The sequence below is a fragment of the Pithys albifrons genome, chromosome 2, assembly GCF_047495875.1.
Source record: "Pithys albifrons albifrons isolate INPA30051 chromosome 2, PitAlb_v1, whole genome shotgun sequence".
Classification (NCBI taxonomy): Eukaryota; Metazoa; Chordata; class Aves; order Passeriformes; family Thamnophilidae; genus Pithys; species Pithys albifrons.
The window spans coordinates 86,052,972-86,070,407 of record NC_092459.1 but is presented as its reverse complement, the minus strand read 5'-3'; the positions used below and the strand labels follow the sequence as shown (position 1 = coordinate 86,070,407).

The 17,436-nt window shown below is 36.3% G+C and overlaps 1 protein-coding gene across 2 annotated transcripts in view; it reads left to right on the top strand.

Annotated features, from left to right (window-relative positions):
• BTBD9 (BTB domain containing 9) overlaps positions 1–15,865 on the top strand; it is a 119,483-nt gene extending 103,618 nt beyond the window's left edge. For both annotated transcript variants that reach the window (XM_071576701.1, XM_071576710.1), the window contains exons 11-12: positions 4,520–4,598; positions 9,272–15,865. In XM_071576701.1, the coding sequence (XP_071432802.1) occupies positions 4,520–4,598; positions 9,272–9,376 (184 nt within the window). In that variant the 3' untranslated portion in view covers positions 9,377–15,865. The remainder of the gene's footprint in view (positions 1–4,519; positions 4,599–9,271) is intronic.
• The last annotated feature ends 1,571 nt before the right edge of the window (positions 15,866–17,436 follow it).

Sequence of the window (17,436 nt, the reverse complement as noted above, 5' to 3'; positions counted from 1 at the left end):
AAGTGCACACTGAAAATGTACATGTAAAGCAAGCCTTGATATGAGTATGAAATGGTTATTACAGCTTGATGAATGTTAGTTGCATGTAACACCTTTCTCCTTTGTCTGACATCTTTGGCCTGAACTTGGCTTCAGCTCTGATCAGTCTGATCAGTGCTGCTCTGGCAAGCCCACAGTGTGGTAGGATTCTGTAGTGCCAATGGCTCATTAGGAAACCTCAATAAAAGATAAGCTTCCACTTCTTTCTCAATTTGTTCTTTCCAGAAGAGAAGGAAATAATGGGAAAGAGTCTCTATTTATGTCCTATTATATGTAATCTTTAGAAAGATAGCAACTTTTCTTAGAAATAACTAGGCAAAGATTCCAAAAAAATCGCTGTATTCTTTAGGAGGCGAATTGCTATTTTAGACTTACAGATAGTTTATGCAATAGCAAGCTATTGGTTTAATTTACCTGGGCATCAGTTTTTCTTCCAATCTTCTTGCAATAGCCTAATAAAGAAAAAAAGCAAGAAGAAACATTAAAGTAGAGCAGTTTCTAATGATTTCTTTTTTCTTTCTCTGAATAGAGTATGGTGAAGAGATTGTGAGATGCAAAAAGGGTTTGCTGTTGGAGAGATGAAAGCACTTGGCCCAAGAGTCTGTTTATATGTTTGAACAGAAAAAGTGATTTTCATTGCAAGAGAGACAGGCAGAGTCAGAGAATAAGAGAGCAAAAGATAATTATCTAAATTATGTTCAGGCTATTATAGAAGATGAATATAGTTAAAATGTAATTAAGTATGACAGACTCACAGGATGCAAGCATGGCTTTGGAATGCTAATCACCAATTATTGCATCTCCTTAGGGAAGCTGGGTAGAAGAAGGGAGTTAAAAGTCAGGTGACTGAGGTGAGATGTAGAGTGTTACATAAAACACTGTAGGACTGTAACAAGACTAATTTCTTTTGGAAGATGGAGCTGTGGTATCAGAGGGCATTTGGTAGCCAAATAACTTGTAGTGCTGCATTTCAGCTTGAGGACCCTGGTATAAATCTGAGTAGGCTTCTAGCCCTGAGCCTTCTCTTAGAGATGTAAACCTCAGCTTGAGGTAGTGATTATTTCTGTTGTGGAAGTGATGACCAGAACTGATGCAGATTAGGCCAGCAAATCTAAGCCAGCAAATTTAAAACAAATCAAGGAGCAAGACAAATGTCAAAGCAGAAAAAAAATTGACACTTTCTGCATATTTAATAAAGCTGAACCCAAGAAATCTATTTGTTAGAGGGTCACTAATAAGGACTAGAGACAAAAAAATCCAAAGACAGCAGTGTCATTTTATGAGAGAAATAAATTCTGATAGCTTCTTTATGACTGTGTCCTAGGTAAAGACAGTGAAAGTATTGCCACCAGTTTGAAAGATTTGTTTGTTTGACATATGAGGAGTAAAGGTGAAGAAATGCCATCTGTTACAGAGAACTATCTAATTCCAGACTAGAAATGAGGTGCTTTTGCTATACTTTAATGCTGCTGTTCCTGGAATACAGTGACTTACATGTGAATCAATGGCAGTGCTATGTATAAAGTTCAGAGGAAATTTTTGTGAAGACCATCAAAAGTGATTTTGATAATAGAAAGAGTAGTTCTTATGAGGAAAGTATAAAGTAAGCACATATGCACGGCATGACTAGATAAATAGTATGACTGCAAAATAATTTGCAAAACATAATTTCTACAGAGAAACTGAAATTGTTAAAGTAGTACCAGCAGAGATAACTAGAAGTAAAAAAGGAAGGTTAGAAAGGCCTGATACATAAATAGAATTCTTAGTGAATTTGTTATATCAGCAAAAAATGCAAATAGAGGTCAGATATACCTTGATAATGTTTTGTCAGAAATCTCTTTTCTCATATGAGTATAGTTACATGCATAAATTATCTTTTTGCTGCATAATTATATCTGTATGGAGAGGTATTGCTTTGCATATATTGACATTCTCAAATGTACTGTTGCAGTCAAATCCATGCAGCTTTCTAGTGAAGGTTTGCCTTGCTTATTCAAAACTGATTCTTTCCAAATCCATTTGACTTGTTTTCTATTTTGCTTTTTTCCTTTTTGCTAAGGAAATAAACTGAGACCTAATTTTCTCATTATACAGTCAAGTACTAATTCTCTAGTGGCAATATTGTTGAATTTTAATAAGTCTTCTACATATTGTCTATAATTTTGATTTTATTTTTCCACTGGGAGAGGAACTAAATGGACACGTAGCTAAACAGTAAATATTCTTAGGACTGAATTTATGGAAAACCCTATCTCCCTTCAGATTTCATATCCTAAAGAAATTTTTTTACTCTTTTCCATCATGTTCTAATATTATTGAAAGGGTAATTATAATCTGGAAGTGTGCTATCAAAATGTTCTTCAGAGACCTTTTTCTGTCATGGTCTTCTGCTGTATTTCCAAACAGATGCATCAGCTTCCTTGTTACCACATCACACTGGCATTTACTGCCATCTTTGGAAAGTCTGCACTGAGCTCTTGCACTGTTTATTTGACCAGTGCTCACAAATAGTAGAAATATACAGACCCAGTTGTATTCTGTTCTATGATCCCTAATTAACATATTTTCCTGTCACAGAACACAAACTCTACTGTGGTGTCTAGGAAGGCATTGGCTGTTCTTAACAGCTCCTTTAGGATCTTAGATTATGTAGAATAGCTTTAAAATATTTTCCAAATCACTACAAAGGCAAATCTGTTTCTACATCATCATTCTTTTTGCATAAAGTGTGTGTGTTTAATTGTGAAAACATATGCATAATGCAAGCTATGACAGTGCTTTGTTGTGAGAAGTAGAGTTGTGATCATCTGCTTGTCCCAGCCACTCATCTTTGGGACTTTGTACTTCAAGGAACAATTTCCATTTGGCCATGGAAATTGACTGGCTGTACTGGAGTAATGTGAGAAGGAAATTCAAGAATTACTCTCCTGTTTAGGGGGGAAATATTTAAATCATAACAATCTTTCAGATCTTGGAACAATCAACAAAATAGTCCATTGTCATTTTCTATTTTATTTAGGGCATGAAGAAACAACCTGAGCTTTAAAATAAGGGCATAGCCACATAAGGGATATAAATAAGCCATGCTATTAGATAGATAACTGCTGTACCCCTGAGGTCTGCCACAGACCATACTTCTCTGTTATCATGAGTAATTATGTCCATTACCTCATGCAGTAAGACCAGTAAACTACTTGAAATTAAGTCCTGATTGGGCTCATAATACTCTTTAAGCAAATATAACCAGACAGCAGTGAAAAAAATAATAGCCGACTAAATTAAAGCCAGAAATGCAATGTTTGTGACAAAGGGGTTTTCCTACTAAGAGAAAAATCAAGTGTCTGATAAATAGTCAACAACCAAGCTGTTCACATTGCAAGTCTTTAGGTTGCCTACTGGTGGTGAGTAGTCTTTTATTCCAGTTATGCTTTGGTCCCTTTTTTTTATATGTACACTTCTAAAGATATTCTGAACCCATTCTGGAAAACTATCCCATGTTTTTCTTCCCTAGGGAGTTAATCACGTTAGACTTAACTCCCCTTTTATTCCTGAAGCCTTTTGTGATAGAGTCTAGTTTGGCTGAAAAGTTAAATTCTGTATCTCATTTCCATATTTTATGAATATAGACGTTTAAATTTTGATTGTAGTGTGTTCAAGTACTAATCTAGTATAGTGGAAAACTGGTATCCTCTAGTTCTTGGTATTCTTTTTATTTCTTCTGTTTTACTGTCAATATGTTCCGTAAGCACAAAGGTGTGTAGGAAGTGGTGTCCTTTTCCTACTGTGTATTAGGGCACTTGAACTGTTGCACCTCACTGAGATCAGAAGAGCGAGGAACAAAGATTACAGTGGTCCCACTGTACCTCTGTTGTTCTCAGTCTAGCCCCAGAAGTCATATGCCAGCTCTTGAGGGGTGGTCTGTTCTCCTCACTGCCTCTGTGTCAGAATGGGGAAATCCTCACAATCTGAACTGCAAAGAATGCTTTATGTCACTTATAATTTCCTGGAGGGCCACACAAAGAAAGCTTGGCTCCTCTGCCTCCACTGCTCCACTTAGAGGGAGAGGAGTTTGAGTTTTTATGTAGTTTATTTTGGGGTGTTTTTCCCCTAGATCTGTAATTTTCTTTAACCAGGCTCTGATGATTTCTCATGAGTAGTTAACAGGAGAATGCATTTACTTTTATTTCTCTGACCTTTTGTTTATCTAAAATAGTCAATTAGCCAAGGATTTTAGACTTTGATCCAGGCTTTTATTCTTTTACCATTTTCTTAACTTCCAACAACAGTATGATTAATATTCCTGCACACAAATTATAGTGGTATAAGGTATGTATGAAATCACATAAGCAGAAATTCAGGCGATGAAAAATGTTTCTCTTTTTGCCCTATTAAGTGAGAATAATAGTTACTGTCACTTGAATGCATTCTTTTCTGACTGTATTCAATACTTGTATGTCTTTCTGGATTTTCTTCATAGATCCTGGCAAACAATCACTTTTGATAAACAGCCTGCATCTTTTATCAGGATAGTTGGGACTCGCAACACAGCTAATGAGGTAAGGAACTTTTAAGAAAACCTACGTTCTTCATGAATGTACAACTGTACAGTTTTTCATATCTTGCAGTGAGATTGGTAAGGCCTCCTCAATTGCACAAGCTCAATTTTTCTGCTCTGGCAATCTGGCAAAATAAAAATGAATGCTTTTCTTACTTGAGTATTTGAATGGTGTTATCATCTGTTTCTGGTTTTGACCTTTCCACACTGCCTTCAAACTGGGTTTGGGTTTAAATTAATTCCTATTTTGAAGAATGATGAAAATACCATTTCAGTGCACTAGAGAAAAATGTATGGTCTCTGATTACTTGTTTTTGTCACCTTTATGTTATCTTTTTAATTAATAAAACATAAGAAAAATTCCATTATTTTTATGAAAATCTCATTTGCTTAAGATTCGCTTATAATTAATTTTCATACCTGTTAAATCAGTTGAACTAATAGTAGCCAAGCTAAGAGATTTTCTTCATTTTATACAAAACCAAGTGCAGTGCAATCTTCTCTGTGTTTACTTGTGCTTCTGTCTTTCGTAATCATTGTGCATGTCTCAGATAAAGTCCAGATTTTACACTTCAGTGAAACAATTTACAATATGTGAATTTAAGAGTATATTTCAGTCTTTGTGAGACTACGACTTTATATGACAAGATTATGAGGCACCAACAACTGCTGCTTCTGTGTATGCACCTGCATGTCTACATCCCACATGTGTAGCTCACCATCAGACATTGTACCTTCACGCTTTACAATGAACTTGGGATAGCACTCTTACAGTTGGATTAATTAGTTTGTCAATTCCAGAGGTCAGGATTTCTGATCATATTTAGAATATGGAGTTGTTGGTTCTTAAGCATTGGGAGAATTGTCCAATAGCATTCTCTGTGTTCAGTTTTAGTGCAATTCTTGCAAACATATGCAGCACCAGATACCAACATCTCAGCCAACAGCTGGAAAGTAGCTGATCGGTCAACAGAACTGGGAATAGAAATTTTGGGTTTGTGTTTCTAAGCACTGTCTCTTGCCATGCACTCTTAATCAGGGAGTTCTTAGAAATGCAGTCGGAAGCTGCCAGTGTGGTGGTTGTCCATGTGTGAAGAAGGCCTTTTTCATTACTGATCCATATTGACAGTCTCGTTTCCTCTCATCCCAGTGTTTGTAAGTTCTCAACTCTGTCAAAAAAGAATGAGGTGCATTAAGTAAACTTAGCAAACCAGCCTGCAGGAAATAATTACTTTCAAATTTTAATTCTTAAAGGTAGCTTTAAGCCCTGAAGAGTAATGGGCTTTTAACCACAATTCCAGTTTCAAATTTTCAAGGATTTAATATCCTGTATAATTTATTTATGTAGAGCACTGTGTAAGTATAGTGAAGATCAGTGTGACTAAATTGAGGTTACAGCTATTCATTTAGTGGCATAGTGAAATTATAAACACATGCTCCCGTTCTTGGGTTTTTTTCTCTTTTGCTTTTAAAATCTGTACCCAACACTTAATTTTGTTTGGGGTGAAGGGGGGGGGTGTATTTTTTAATTTCTCCTAAATCTTGTAGAATAGGAACATTATCACTGTGCACATATTACTAAATTACTTATTAATATATGTATTAAACAGATGGTCTGTAACATTTTGGCATAAATTTTAGTTTTCAGAAAAAGGAAGCAAGATATTTTTCATATTTCAGATTTAAATAATAACAGTATAACCAAAGTCTTGGTTTGTTCTGGAGTCTATAGTCTCAGTAGTCACTTCAGTAAGAATACCAGCAGTTTCCATAATTACTTGCTCACAGCTGGTTGTATATTATGTAATTTTAAGTAAAATACACTAATGGCAGCATATTCTTATCAAATAGTATTCCTGCAATAGGTACAGAAATACTTGTTACTTGTTCTGCCAATGCATAACTTTGAAGCTCAATCTGTACTTCCCAAAAGGAAGAGCCAACTTTTGGACTGGCAAAACAATCCCATAAAATGTCTTCACTTTGTGAATAACATAATCTTTTAAACTTATTTTTTTCCTTTGCTGTGCTTTCCAAGTTTTGGAAGGCACATTGTTGACAGAACTTTTGACATGATATTCAAATATTTTTTTGTATATTAGAACAAGATAGAAGTGCAACTTTGGGGGGTTTTTTGAGCTTCCAGACATGCTATTTTTGTACAGAGAAGGATTATTTTTCCTTAGTCTTTTTCTTTATTCATTTGTCAGACAGGTCACCTGATATTTTTGTAAGTTTATCTTTTTATTTCTCTTCAGTATTACTGACCTGGAAAGGACACCTAGTTGCTGATGTGAGAGCTTTATCTTACAAATTACTGCACCAGTGTATATGTACTTGGCCTTCCTGCTTTGTATGTCGGACCTTTCTTAAAATATCCATGAGAAGTGTAACATGATGTGAGTCAGGGGATGATACTGAACTGGCATCTTTTTCTTGTGAGAGAAACACATGCAGGATTCTTTGTTTTAGTAATATTGTCCTGAAATACTTAATTCTGATACTGGATGCAGCAGTTGAGCTCAATTGTGCTTCTCGGTCTTAAGCTTCTCTCACACACTGTATTCTTTTTATTTTGAGGTGGTAGAGTAACTGAGAAGAGTGTTCTAAATTCACAGCCTTGTCAATGTGCCAGATGCTTTGAGCATTTAGTATGAAAGAATCAGTAAAAATTCAAGTTACAATTTAAGAATCTGGTATTTCTGATTTTCTAGACTAGTATTAGCTAAATTTCAGTGCTATCCACACAATATTTGAAAAAGCAGCATCACTGTCAAGTGAGGTTGCAAGTGAGAAACACTTGTTGCGGGATACAGTAGAAATAGAGAATAATCCTCTGATTTGAAGACCTCTATCCCATTCATTAGACTGTGATACCTTTCAAGGAAAGCATCTTACAGAGGTGCACTAATGACAGAATACTCTTTTCTGCAAGGCCTTATCCTCATAAGTGCAGCTGGAAAAATAACAGTAGTGGTTACTGTAAAACCATGGGAGCGGGATGAACACAAAAGGGGCTTCTCAAGAAGTGTAGCTAAATACAAAAATCAGCTTCTCAAGATGGGGAAAATTCATACCACTGTAGGAATTAGTTCAGCTTTAGAAAAAAATCTCACCAGAAGAATTTCAAAGAAAAACCATTTTGTGCACGTGTCTATTTGTGGCTGTGGGCGTAGATTTGTAATCTGTTCGTAAGTGTGTGCATTGCAAAGGCACAGCAACACATGGGAGCACGGCCATATGTACAGAAATATATGCATGGATCACTGTGTATCTGTCTAAAAATCTGCAAGAATTCTTAACACTGAGAGGCACAAGAAAACACTATGGGGATTAAAAAAGACCCAGTGACTATGAATTTTTTTTTACTCATTTCATGTATGCTGTCAGAATTGGAATTAACTAGCTACATCCTCAGAGAAGACCTGGGGTTGTTGCAGACATGTCTATGCAGATGATTGCTCAATGTACACTTGAGCAGAGATGGTCAAAAAAAGCAATAGGATTTTAGGTTGTATTGAAGAAAGGTTAGAAAATAAAATATTATATGGGCTTGTATGAGTATGTAGTATGTCCATGTCTTGCTTATGGTATTTAATTTTGCCCACATTAACTTGAAAGGCTCTGGGAAAGGGCATTTAAGATTATAAGAGATTATCTTTGTGAGAAGAGCTTTACAAACATGATCTGCTTGCAAGAAGAATATTAGAAGATGTCATACAAGCATACAAATTTGTTAAGAAAGACAATAATTTTAAAATTCAGGTTTTAATATTCATCAAGCTTTAGTTTTAAAACACCAAGGCATGAGAAAATATCAAATTTTAAAACAGTATAAAAAGATATTTATGTTTAGTATGTAGGAAAGCTGTGCAATTCATAGCAATGAGAAATCACATGGAAAGAAGTTTTGTAAGAATTTTATAGCGTTCCTCCCCCTTCTTCTCCCAGGCACTTCAAGAACAAGAAGTAAGTAGAAGTAAGAATAAGTAAAATAGAAAATAAATTGGAAAAAACGCTTAAACAGATGGTCCTCTAAGATACAGTCACCTGTACAGTGGTCCTGTTGTTTGAAACATCAGTAAAAGATCACTGTCTGAAATGGATTATTTCATCTGATGAAGCAGCAGCCTTCGTGGACACTCTGAATGCCTTTCTACATACTCCAGGATATGTGTGTAGAGCTACCATTGCTATTACAGCAGAGGGCAATCTTGAAATGAAATCATGTTGGTAATGGGTAATGATTTAAATTTCATTGCTAGTGTACATGAACATTCAGCCTTTTGAGGATGTAATTATATCATAAGATATGCTTCAGACAGTGTCATTGTTGTTGTCATCTGATAGCCTGTGGTAAATATTTCTGCTACTTGGCAAGATAAAAAACAATGTACAAATATCTCTATCTGCTTTTGAATCATCTTTCTGATTTTTACTGCCATACATAAAGGTTAGTATAATTTGAAGGCCTTCCCTTGCTCCACTGGTGTCCTTTCCTGTTTATTGGCCATGGATAAATGTTTTTGACTTCATGGCGAAACATTACCTAATTACTAATCACTTTATCACTAATCTGGCCTGCATACGTCTATATAGACTTCATCTTATTTTCATCATGTTTTTGCTAGCATTAAATTGTTTTGCCTTATCTTAATTTTTTGTTCTCTGCAGGTGTTCCACTGTGTGCATTTTGAGTGCCCAGCACAAAACAGTACCCACAAGGACGAGAGTAGTAAGGAAGTAGCATCAGCAGAGGTGGGGACTGGTGGACAATAGCTTGTTTCTCACCTTGTTCAAGCTACAAGCACTAGTTCCCTGCATTTTCCTGCTGGATCCACATGCTCACCAACAGGTGAGGAGGTTGAAAGGGAGCGTTTGCAGCCCTGCTGATGTCCTGTGAAATTATTCAGAACCTTCTTGTGCTGGCACCTTTGCTTTCTTTGTCAACGAAGGGGACCATGTCTGAAAGCTGGAAATGTTGAAATGAAAAAGGCTTTTCCCAAGGACATGAAGGGACTGCTCAATTTGTTCAAATCAGACTGGTCTCTAACGGTCAAGAAAATAGGTCTTCAATCTTCATCAAATACCCCATTAACACCCTACCTCTGTAATCTAACCAAGGCGAGGAGAACAGAAGGAAATAAAAGGCAGAGCTACAGTGGAAATCTAAAATTACTGGAGCAGAATGGAAGGCATATGAAATAAGTATTTGTTCCCTGGAGGCTTTCATTATCAAAAAAAAAATATTTATGGAACACATCAGTCCAGAATATATGTTATTTTTAAAAGGGATTCTTCATTCATATTCCTTTGTAACTAGTAATCTGTTTTCTAAATCATTTTGACTCTGTATTCCACTTTGTCTCTTATTTTTGGCTGTAGCAAATGCTGTACAGTAGATTAAGAAAATATCAGACATGTTTACCCGCTGAGATGCAAATTCCCTTATTCATCAGTGCGATGACAAGAAAAGCATTCATGATATCAACAAACTGATTAATATATCTATATTAATCTTGACCTTAGTTGACTTTTTAAAGTACAGAATTGTCATTTCTTACACTCAGCAAGGAAATTCCTAAATCAAACACCTGTCTTGAAGAAAACCGTATTTTTTCACTCCTGATGATAACTTAAATTCTAAGACAACTTGCAACAGATCATCAGAAATGTTTGGTTCAGAAAAGTGGAAGTCTACATGGTCACTGATGAGCAGTTGTTTGAATACAGAATGAAGAATTTTCAGATAACATTTTTCTAAGAAAAATTGTTTTACAGTCTGGAGCTAAAAATTCAAAGGCTGTGTATGCATTAACATTTCTTGTGATCTTTGTAAAATATGATGCTTTTGCACTGTGTTGTAAAAGATCTGCTTCTTACACAAAATTCTTTATCCATCCATGTCTGTCCGGGTTATGCTGCCTGCTACTTTGCTGATTCTGTTTTCACACTGATGATGATGCAGTCTCTTACTCTCTAGACCTGCTTGACTTTTATGAAGAACTCCATGTTGGCCTTTCAGTATGAGATAAAGAGATTTTGTGTTAAGACAAACACTGATGTAATTGGCAAAATCGATTAGGAGAGTTGGTACTCCTCACAAAGTACATTATATTGGAAATGTCAGCTAACCAGTTTTGTGAACTGGGAATTTCCTGTGGTGATAAATAGCCTTGTCAAAAGAAAACAAAGCTAGTGCAGGATAAATACGGTTTTCTTTTGCATAATCATAGTGATAAAGTGAGTTATATCAACATAGCAAATTATGTGTTAATTTATCACACTACTTAATTTGAAATAATTTCCCTGTTGGATACTAGTTGTGCTGTACCCAAGAAGAAATATAATCAGTGGTAGCAATGAATCAGAGGATATGTCAAATAAGAAAAGCGTCCTTTTTCTTTCAAATAAAATTGATAAGGCTTCATCAATAATATTACAGTATTTTTCATTGCTAAATTACAGTTTAGTTCTGACATTTGCATACAGTCTTCCCACTTGCCACTCCTGTCTTCTCACTTGTGAATGCCTGTTGGTGAAGATGGATGCGCATTGTGCTGTATAAAGCTTATAATTTATGTGCCACAGGTGCCTCAGACAGTCTGGAGTTCTGGGGCAGGATCCTGCTTGTGACAGCCACCTCCTGCTCTGTACCCTGATTACCTTATGGTTTAGCTGCCTTTGGAGCATGAAAGAATTGAGACCAGCTACTGGGGACACCACTCTGCTTTAAGTTTAGGTCCAAAATGTTGATTTTTTTTTCCCCTTTGAAAATTAAAAGCTGAAAACTTTTCCAGTTGTAATCCATGCTGGAATTACTGAGATGGATGGAGCGTGTCTTGCCTTTGGTAGCTGTAAGTCCTTCCATGTCAAGTGATGGTATTTCTTTGCAGTTTGATCAAACAAGTGTGCTTTTCTCAAACTGTGGAGTAAAGGGCATAACTTCCTAGCTGTTAGTATTTAGTAGTCACTGTCATAGACCAAAAAAAAAAATTAAAAAATATTATGCCAGCTGTTCTGAGTTTAGGCTCCCAGAGAAAGAATGGTATTTTTCCATTTGCAATCTTTGCTGTGCCCAATTAGTTTTTATGATCCAAAATTAATTTTTATGATCTTGTAGACTATAACATACTGCACATCTTTCTGATCTTGTCCTGTGACTCACTGTTAAATAGAAGTTTCTCTGTTTCCCATGATACTCTCTCCCTGCCAAGAATATGAATGAATATATCAGAGATTCCCAAAGCAAAAACTCTCAGGTCCTGTAGACCCTTCAGTTTCCCACCCCCACAAATCAATAAAAACAAAAAACAACATTGCGTTGTCCCTTCATGCAGGTGAATAGCAATTTTTAGTATTAGACTTAGTCACAGTGGCCCTTCTCAGAGTCTTTCTTTTATTTAGTTGCTCTTAGAACCCATCACCAGGTGGGCTCAGTGACCTCCTAGAGGTTCAAGGCAAGCCCTGCCACAACTTCACATTATCAATTTACCCTTTTTATTTAAAGAAATAATGTTTTCAGACAGCTGAATTCTGCCTGGTCTTCTAATCTTACCCACCAACAAATACCCCTAATAGCTGTATTGCCTAGAAGGGCTCTCTTGTCTTAAACATTATGTCAGCAGCATATTACTAGTGACAAAGGAAGATATCACACAGAACTGATTTGTGGTTTGGTGTGAATGTTCTCATTCTTTCTTATTGTTGTCTTTTTTTTATTGACTCCCAGTTTCAAATGTACTTCCTTTATATTCTTCTGAAGTTCTTTTTTCCCTTTTCTTTTTTACATTTGTTTTTCCTTTCAGTGAAAGTAAGTTGTGCTGTTATGGCTTAGTATCAGGATTTATCACAGTGATGAAATACTAGTTATTCAGAACTGTGTGCTCACTCATACTTTATTTGCAATGGGGTAGAGCAGAACTGACCAGGTATTCGTTGCTTTCTTGTCAGAAACTATAAAATAGACCTGTTGTTAGATTTCTACATACTGGAACTAACTACATGGTCATTATTGGGCTATTAATTCCCTTTGGTACTTTAGTATCTTTAAATTCCCCAGGCTTCATTTCCTCAATTTTTCTTCCTTCAGTTGAATTCAATCTTAACTTATGTGGAGCTCAACGAAGACCTTTCTAAAATCTTTTTATTTAGCTAACTTTTCCCAAATTTAAATAAAAATTTTCTTTATTCACAGAAATGTAGGAGAAAATTATTATCCAGTAAAATTATTTTTTTAACTGAGCCAGAATTGTGCAGCTGTGTTTTCAACCTGTTTCCAATCAGCTCTAAAGGAAGTTCAAATGGCTTGTTAAATGGAATTACAATGAGGGAAGATAACCCAAGTCTAATGTTAAAGACAATACAGAGGAGACATCACCAGTTTTGATAGAGTAGGAACTCTTCTTCATTGCCAGTTCCTTCCTTTAGAGCTCCATTTCTTTCTTTTTTCCCCCCACAAAATTCAGTTTTTCTTGTTTATTATGACCATTCAATAGCTCAATGCTTCTCAGCACTGCTGAAAAATTAATGCATCTTCATCTTTACTAATGGTAACATTAGAGAATTTTCAGTTGAGTATCTGACTTGATGAGAGCTGGTTTCCATGAAAGAAAACAGAAGATGCCTATAATTGTTCCAATCTAATTAAATTTTCAGTACAAAAATAAGAAGACAAAGTTAATGCTGTTCTTGTCTTGATTGTTGTGTTTGTTCTGCTTATAAAGTGATGCCCATTCAGAGACACTCAGTAAGGAATCAGAACTTAGATTTTATTTCACATGCTATACATTGCATTTCTCTATGAAGATATTAATTGACAAGTGTTAGTATACTGTCAAATAAGTAAATTAATGCATTGGTAGTTTTGTTATTGTGGCTAGAGTAGTGAGCAAATAACCAGAGCCAGTAAGAATTAATATATTTAAAAGTAAAAGTTTTGGCTTGTGTGTCATGATAGTAGTTCCCCGAGGACTAAACCATGCTTCAGAAATAATAATTTTAGATCCTAGAATGCCTGCGGCCTGCTTTCTATCCCAATTTCTCAGTTAATGGTCTCTTTAGGTTAGAATCATTCTCTCTGAACTGATTGTTGTTGTCAGTTCTATTAGTTAACTTAGATATACGCAGAAGCTCCATAAAACTTTGTTCAGGATACAGAAATAAAAGTCCTGGGTCAAGTTTTAGGAGTACATAAATATTCACATATATATATGCATATATATATATATGTGTGTGTGTGTTAAATTGAGCTAGTAGGTAATTATTTAGCTTGAATTTAGAACAGGTTCTAAAGCTCTGAAACTAAAAACAAAATGTCTGTGCAGGCAGATGTGAACTGCTGCTGTTGTGGTATGGCAGGATGGTGACTATTTTATGGTTGCTTGAGAAGTGCAAATGTCTAAACAAGGTGTGGGTGAGCAGGTCCAAAGCTGGCTGTTGCCCAGTTATTAGGTATTGGCATTTTGCCCATAGTGAGGTGTGTAAAAACAGAGCAACTTAAATGCTCATTTCAAAGACAGTCCAAAGAACACAGATGTTCCTCCAAGCTGCCTTGTCTGCTATGTCTTGAAGTGTTTACAGAGTTCTGTTAACTCCTCAAAAAAAGCCTGTTGTTGTTTTGGTCCTTCCCAAGCTTTAATTGCAAAGCTTTGGCTGAGGTAAGGTCAAAGTCCCACTCATATTCCATGGCAGAATCTGGGTCTGTGTTTGATTGCTTACTGTGAAAAGTTTTAATACCACCCTGGAACTTCTCTTAGATAAAGAAAACCTAAATTAAAAACTGCAGGATAGTATGAGGAAGCTGCAGGTATCTGTCATTTACCAATAGACTGACTGCCAACTGTATTGATTAGACTGTATGGGTTTAGTTACTATAATATGTACAAGTGGTGGAAGCGAAGAATCAGCTACTTACATCCTTGGCATTGGACATTATCACCCAACCAGTTGTTAGAAAATTATTTCTCTTCCTGTTTTTTCCCTCCTAATAGAATAATACAGCTTGATGTTCTGAAAACATTATAATTGAAGGACCAGTTTGAGGGAAAGACTGTTATGGAATTACATGGTTGCATCTGTGCGTATATAAGAAAGAAAATGTATGTGTTACCCAAGTTGAAGTGACTACTTGTAAAGGTGTGTTTCTACATGGCCATTTTTTCTTTTAATTTGGGGAATTTTGTTAAGGAGTCGGTCACTCGCCTGAATGTGAGCACTAGAAGAGAACATCAGGAATGAGGCTTTAGTAATTTTTATGGGAAGTGCAACACAGAGATAGGATTCTTTTGGTCTGAGCTAGTTCTGTTTGTCTCCAGTCTTCACAGATCTTTCTTTTTCCTACATGCTTTCCCCAGTCTGTTACTCTTTTTTTTTGTCCTTACCTGGCATGATTTCACTGGTGTTCCCTGTTACTTTCCTCCATGTCATGATATAGTAAGGAATTTTTAAATTTTACTTATTTTTACCTCTGTCATATGCTGAATAAAATATCCTCGTACCCCTTCATTCACATCAGACTTCAGAGGCAGCTGTCAGTAGGCTGTCAAGTGCTAGTGAGCAACACTGAAATTTGGCTGTCTATGGATATGCAAAACACTAGCCCTTTTGGACCTTGTAGTTGCATAATCTGTTTACAATCTGTTACCCTTCAGAGGCAAATTAGTGAGACCGTTTACTGTTGACTTAAGAAGTAGGTCAAGTTTTGTGCTGGCTAAACTAAATTATGTTTAAATATAGTATTTATTTCTCACCCTGATGCACCAGACATAAGCTCAGTTTGTGAGTTGTGCATTGCTCATTGCATTGACAAATGTTCTTTCCTAAATAAACTGCATCATCAAAAGTGAACCTTGAAAGAATTCAGAACTTTTCAGTGTCCCCTTGTGAAACTATTTCATCTGTCCAGAGATTCAAATGTCACACTGAGTACGTGGACTCTTTGTGAAGTACATCATTACTTCACAATTTGGACCCCATGTCTATTAACCTTGTCCAATCTCTTGTAAAATTTTCTTCCATTTCTGCTTTGCTGAATTTCATTATTGTCATTGGTTTTCTTTTTGTAATGAATTTTAATGTTCAGAGCCAGGCTAAATAGATGTTTAGATTTTAGTGAACTTTTTCACTTATTTCTGTGTTAATAGCTTCTCTTTCCTGACAGACAGTAATTTAAAACTGTTACACACTATGTCACACTCCCCTTTTCTGTAGCAATTGTAATTGTATCTTGAAATTTTTGTGCATTAAATCCCTTTTCCTTCTTTGTCATAGAGTGTTTCTAAACTACCTCAGACCTTGTTGTGAACAGGTACGAGTTTCAGCTACAATTTTTAGACTTCATTATAGTCTTTGAATGTTCTTTAAGTGCATGAGTATGTAGCGAAATCAGCCTGCCAGACCATGATTGCTTTTTCAGGAATACTGTCCCAAGTGAGACGTGTAACTGGGATGAATTCACAGCCACACCCATTCAGGCTCACGCTGATACTTCTTTCAAGAAAAGCTTTTCAGGAGCGCGACTTTTGGTATGAGAAGTGCTTCAACTTTCTCTTTGAAGGGACATGATGCTGCCTGCACTGGACTACTTTCCCCTCTCCATTACCATGACGACCGTCATAAAATTGCATCATCAGACCTCCCTTTCTGGCTGTTGGCAGGAGCTGTGCTGTTGCACTGGGCTGTGCTCATCATGTGAGAACAAACCCCACATGGCGTGTTCGGATGACTTTGGGATCATTTTATACCGCAGTGGATGTGCATTACCAACCCTTTGGGCTAATTAGGTTTCAGGTAAAATGGTGGTTGCAGATTGTGCTGCAGTGATCCAGCTGATAACTTTGGGAATTGTCTGGTTTTGTAAGTTATCCATTGTACAACTCGGCAAACCTTGTTAGTACTGATTTCCTTTTCACCAGCAGACATCCACATCATCAAACAAGCATTTTGTAACATGGAATTTTCTATGAGCGTCCAGAAAAAGAAACACCCCAATTATTTCCTTAGTAGCAACTTGTGTGTATTTGTAACGAAAGTTCTAGAATTATTAAACTGCTGTGAGCTATTCTGTGCATGCTCTGGCATTGTATTAACAGTCTGTATTAACAGCTGATAAGCAGAGGGCTCTGGAGAGCAAGGAAGGCTGGCTGTGCATTTCTTTTTCAAGAATTTCAAGGAACAGCAAAACATGCCAGAGTGGATGCAGGACCAGACAATGCTCAAAGCAAATCATAAACTGTTGTGCTTTGTATTTATTTCTTTGGGGATTCTTCTTCAAAGTATTTAACTTCACAGGAAAATATAGAGTATATTTAAAATAGTGACAATTAGAAATACACCTTTTCAAGAATGAGAGGGGTGTGATTTGAAAAATAAAGTGATCTTTTGTGCTTAACTGCTTGTCTTCAGTTTTGTTAAAATAACAGTGGAGCCTGGCAAATGCTGCTCACATATTGCATATGTGAATAGAGGAGTTTTGGTAGACCTGTATTGATCTCCGATCTGGGCACGGAAGTTAATCACCTCATCATTGATATATTAACTCACAGTGACACAGTCTTGATACCAACATAGAAGAGGCTGGTGGGTTTTGCAGTGACTTTCAGGCCAGTGACATCCACAGAGCTACTGTGAACGATGGGAAAAGCAGCTGCTGGATGTTGCTACCAGGATGTGCCTCTACACTCTGGATGTTGTCTAAGAATGAGTATTTCAGTTTATTTCCAAAAAAAGTGGGCAAATATTCTGAGACCTGGGATTCTGTTTTCAAACAAAGCAAAAAAGGCTTCATTTTTCAGAAGTGTTTAGCACTTGATTTCGTCAGAGTATCATGAAATGTGGGA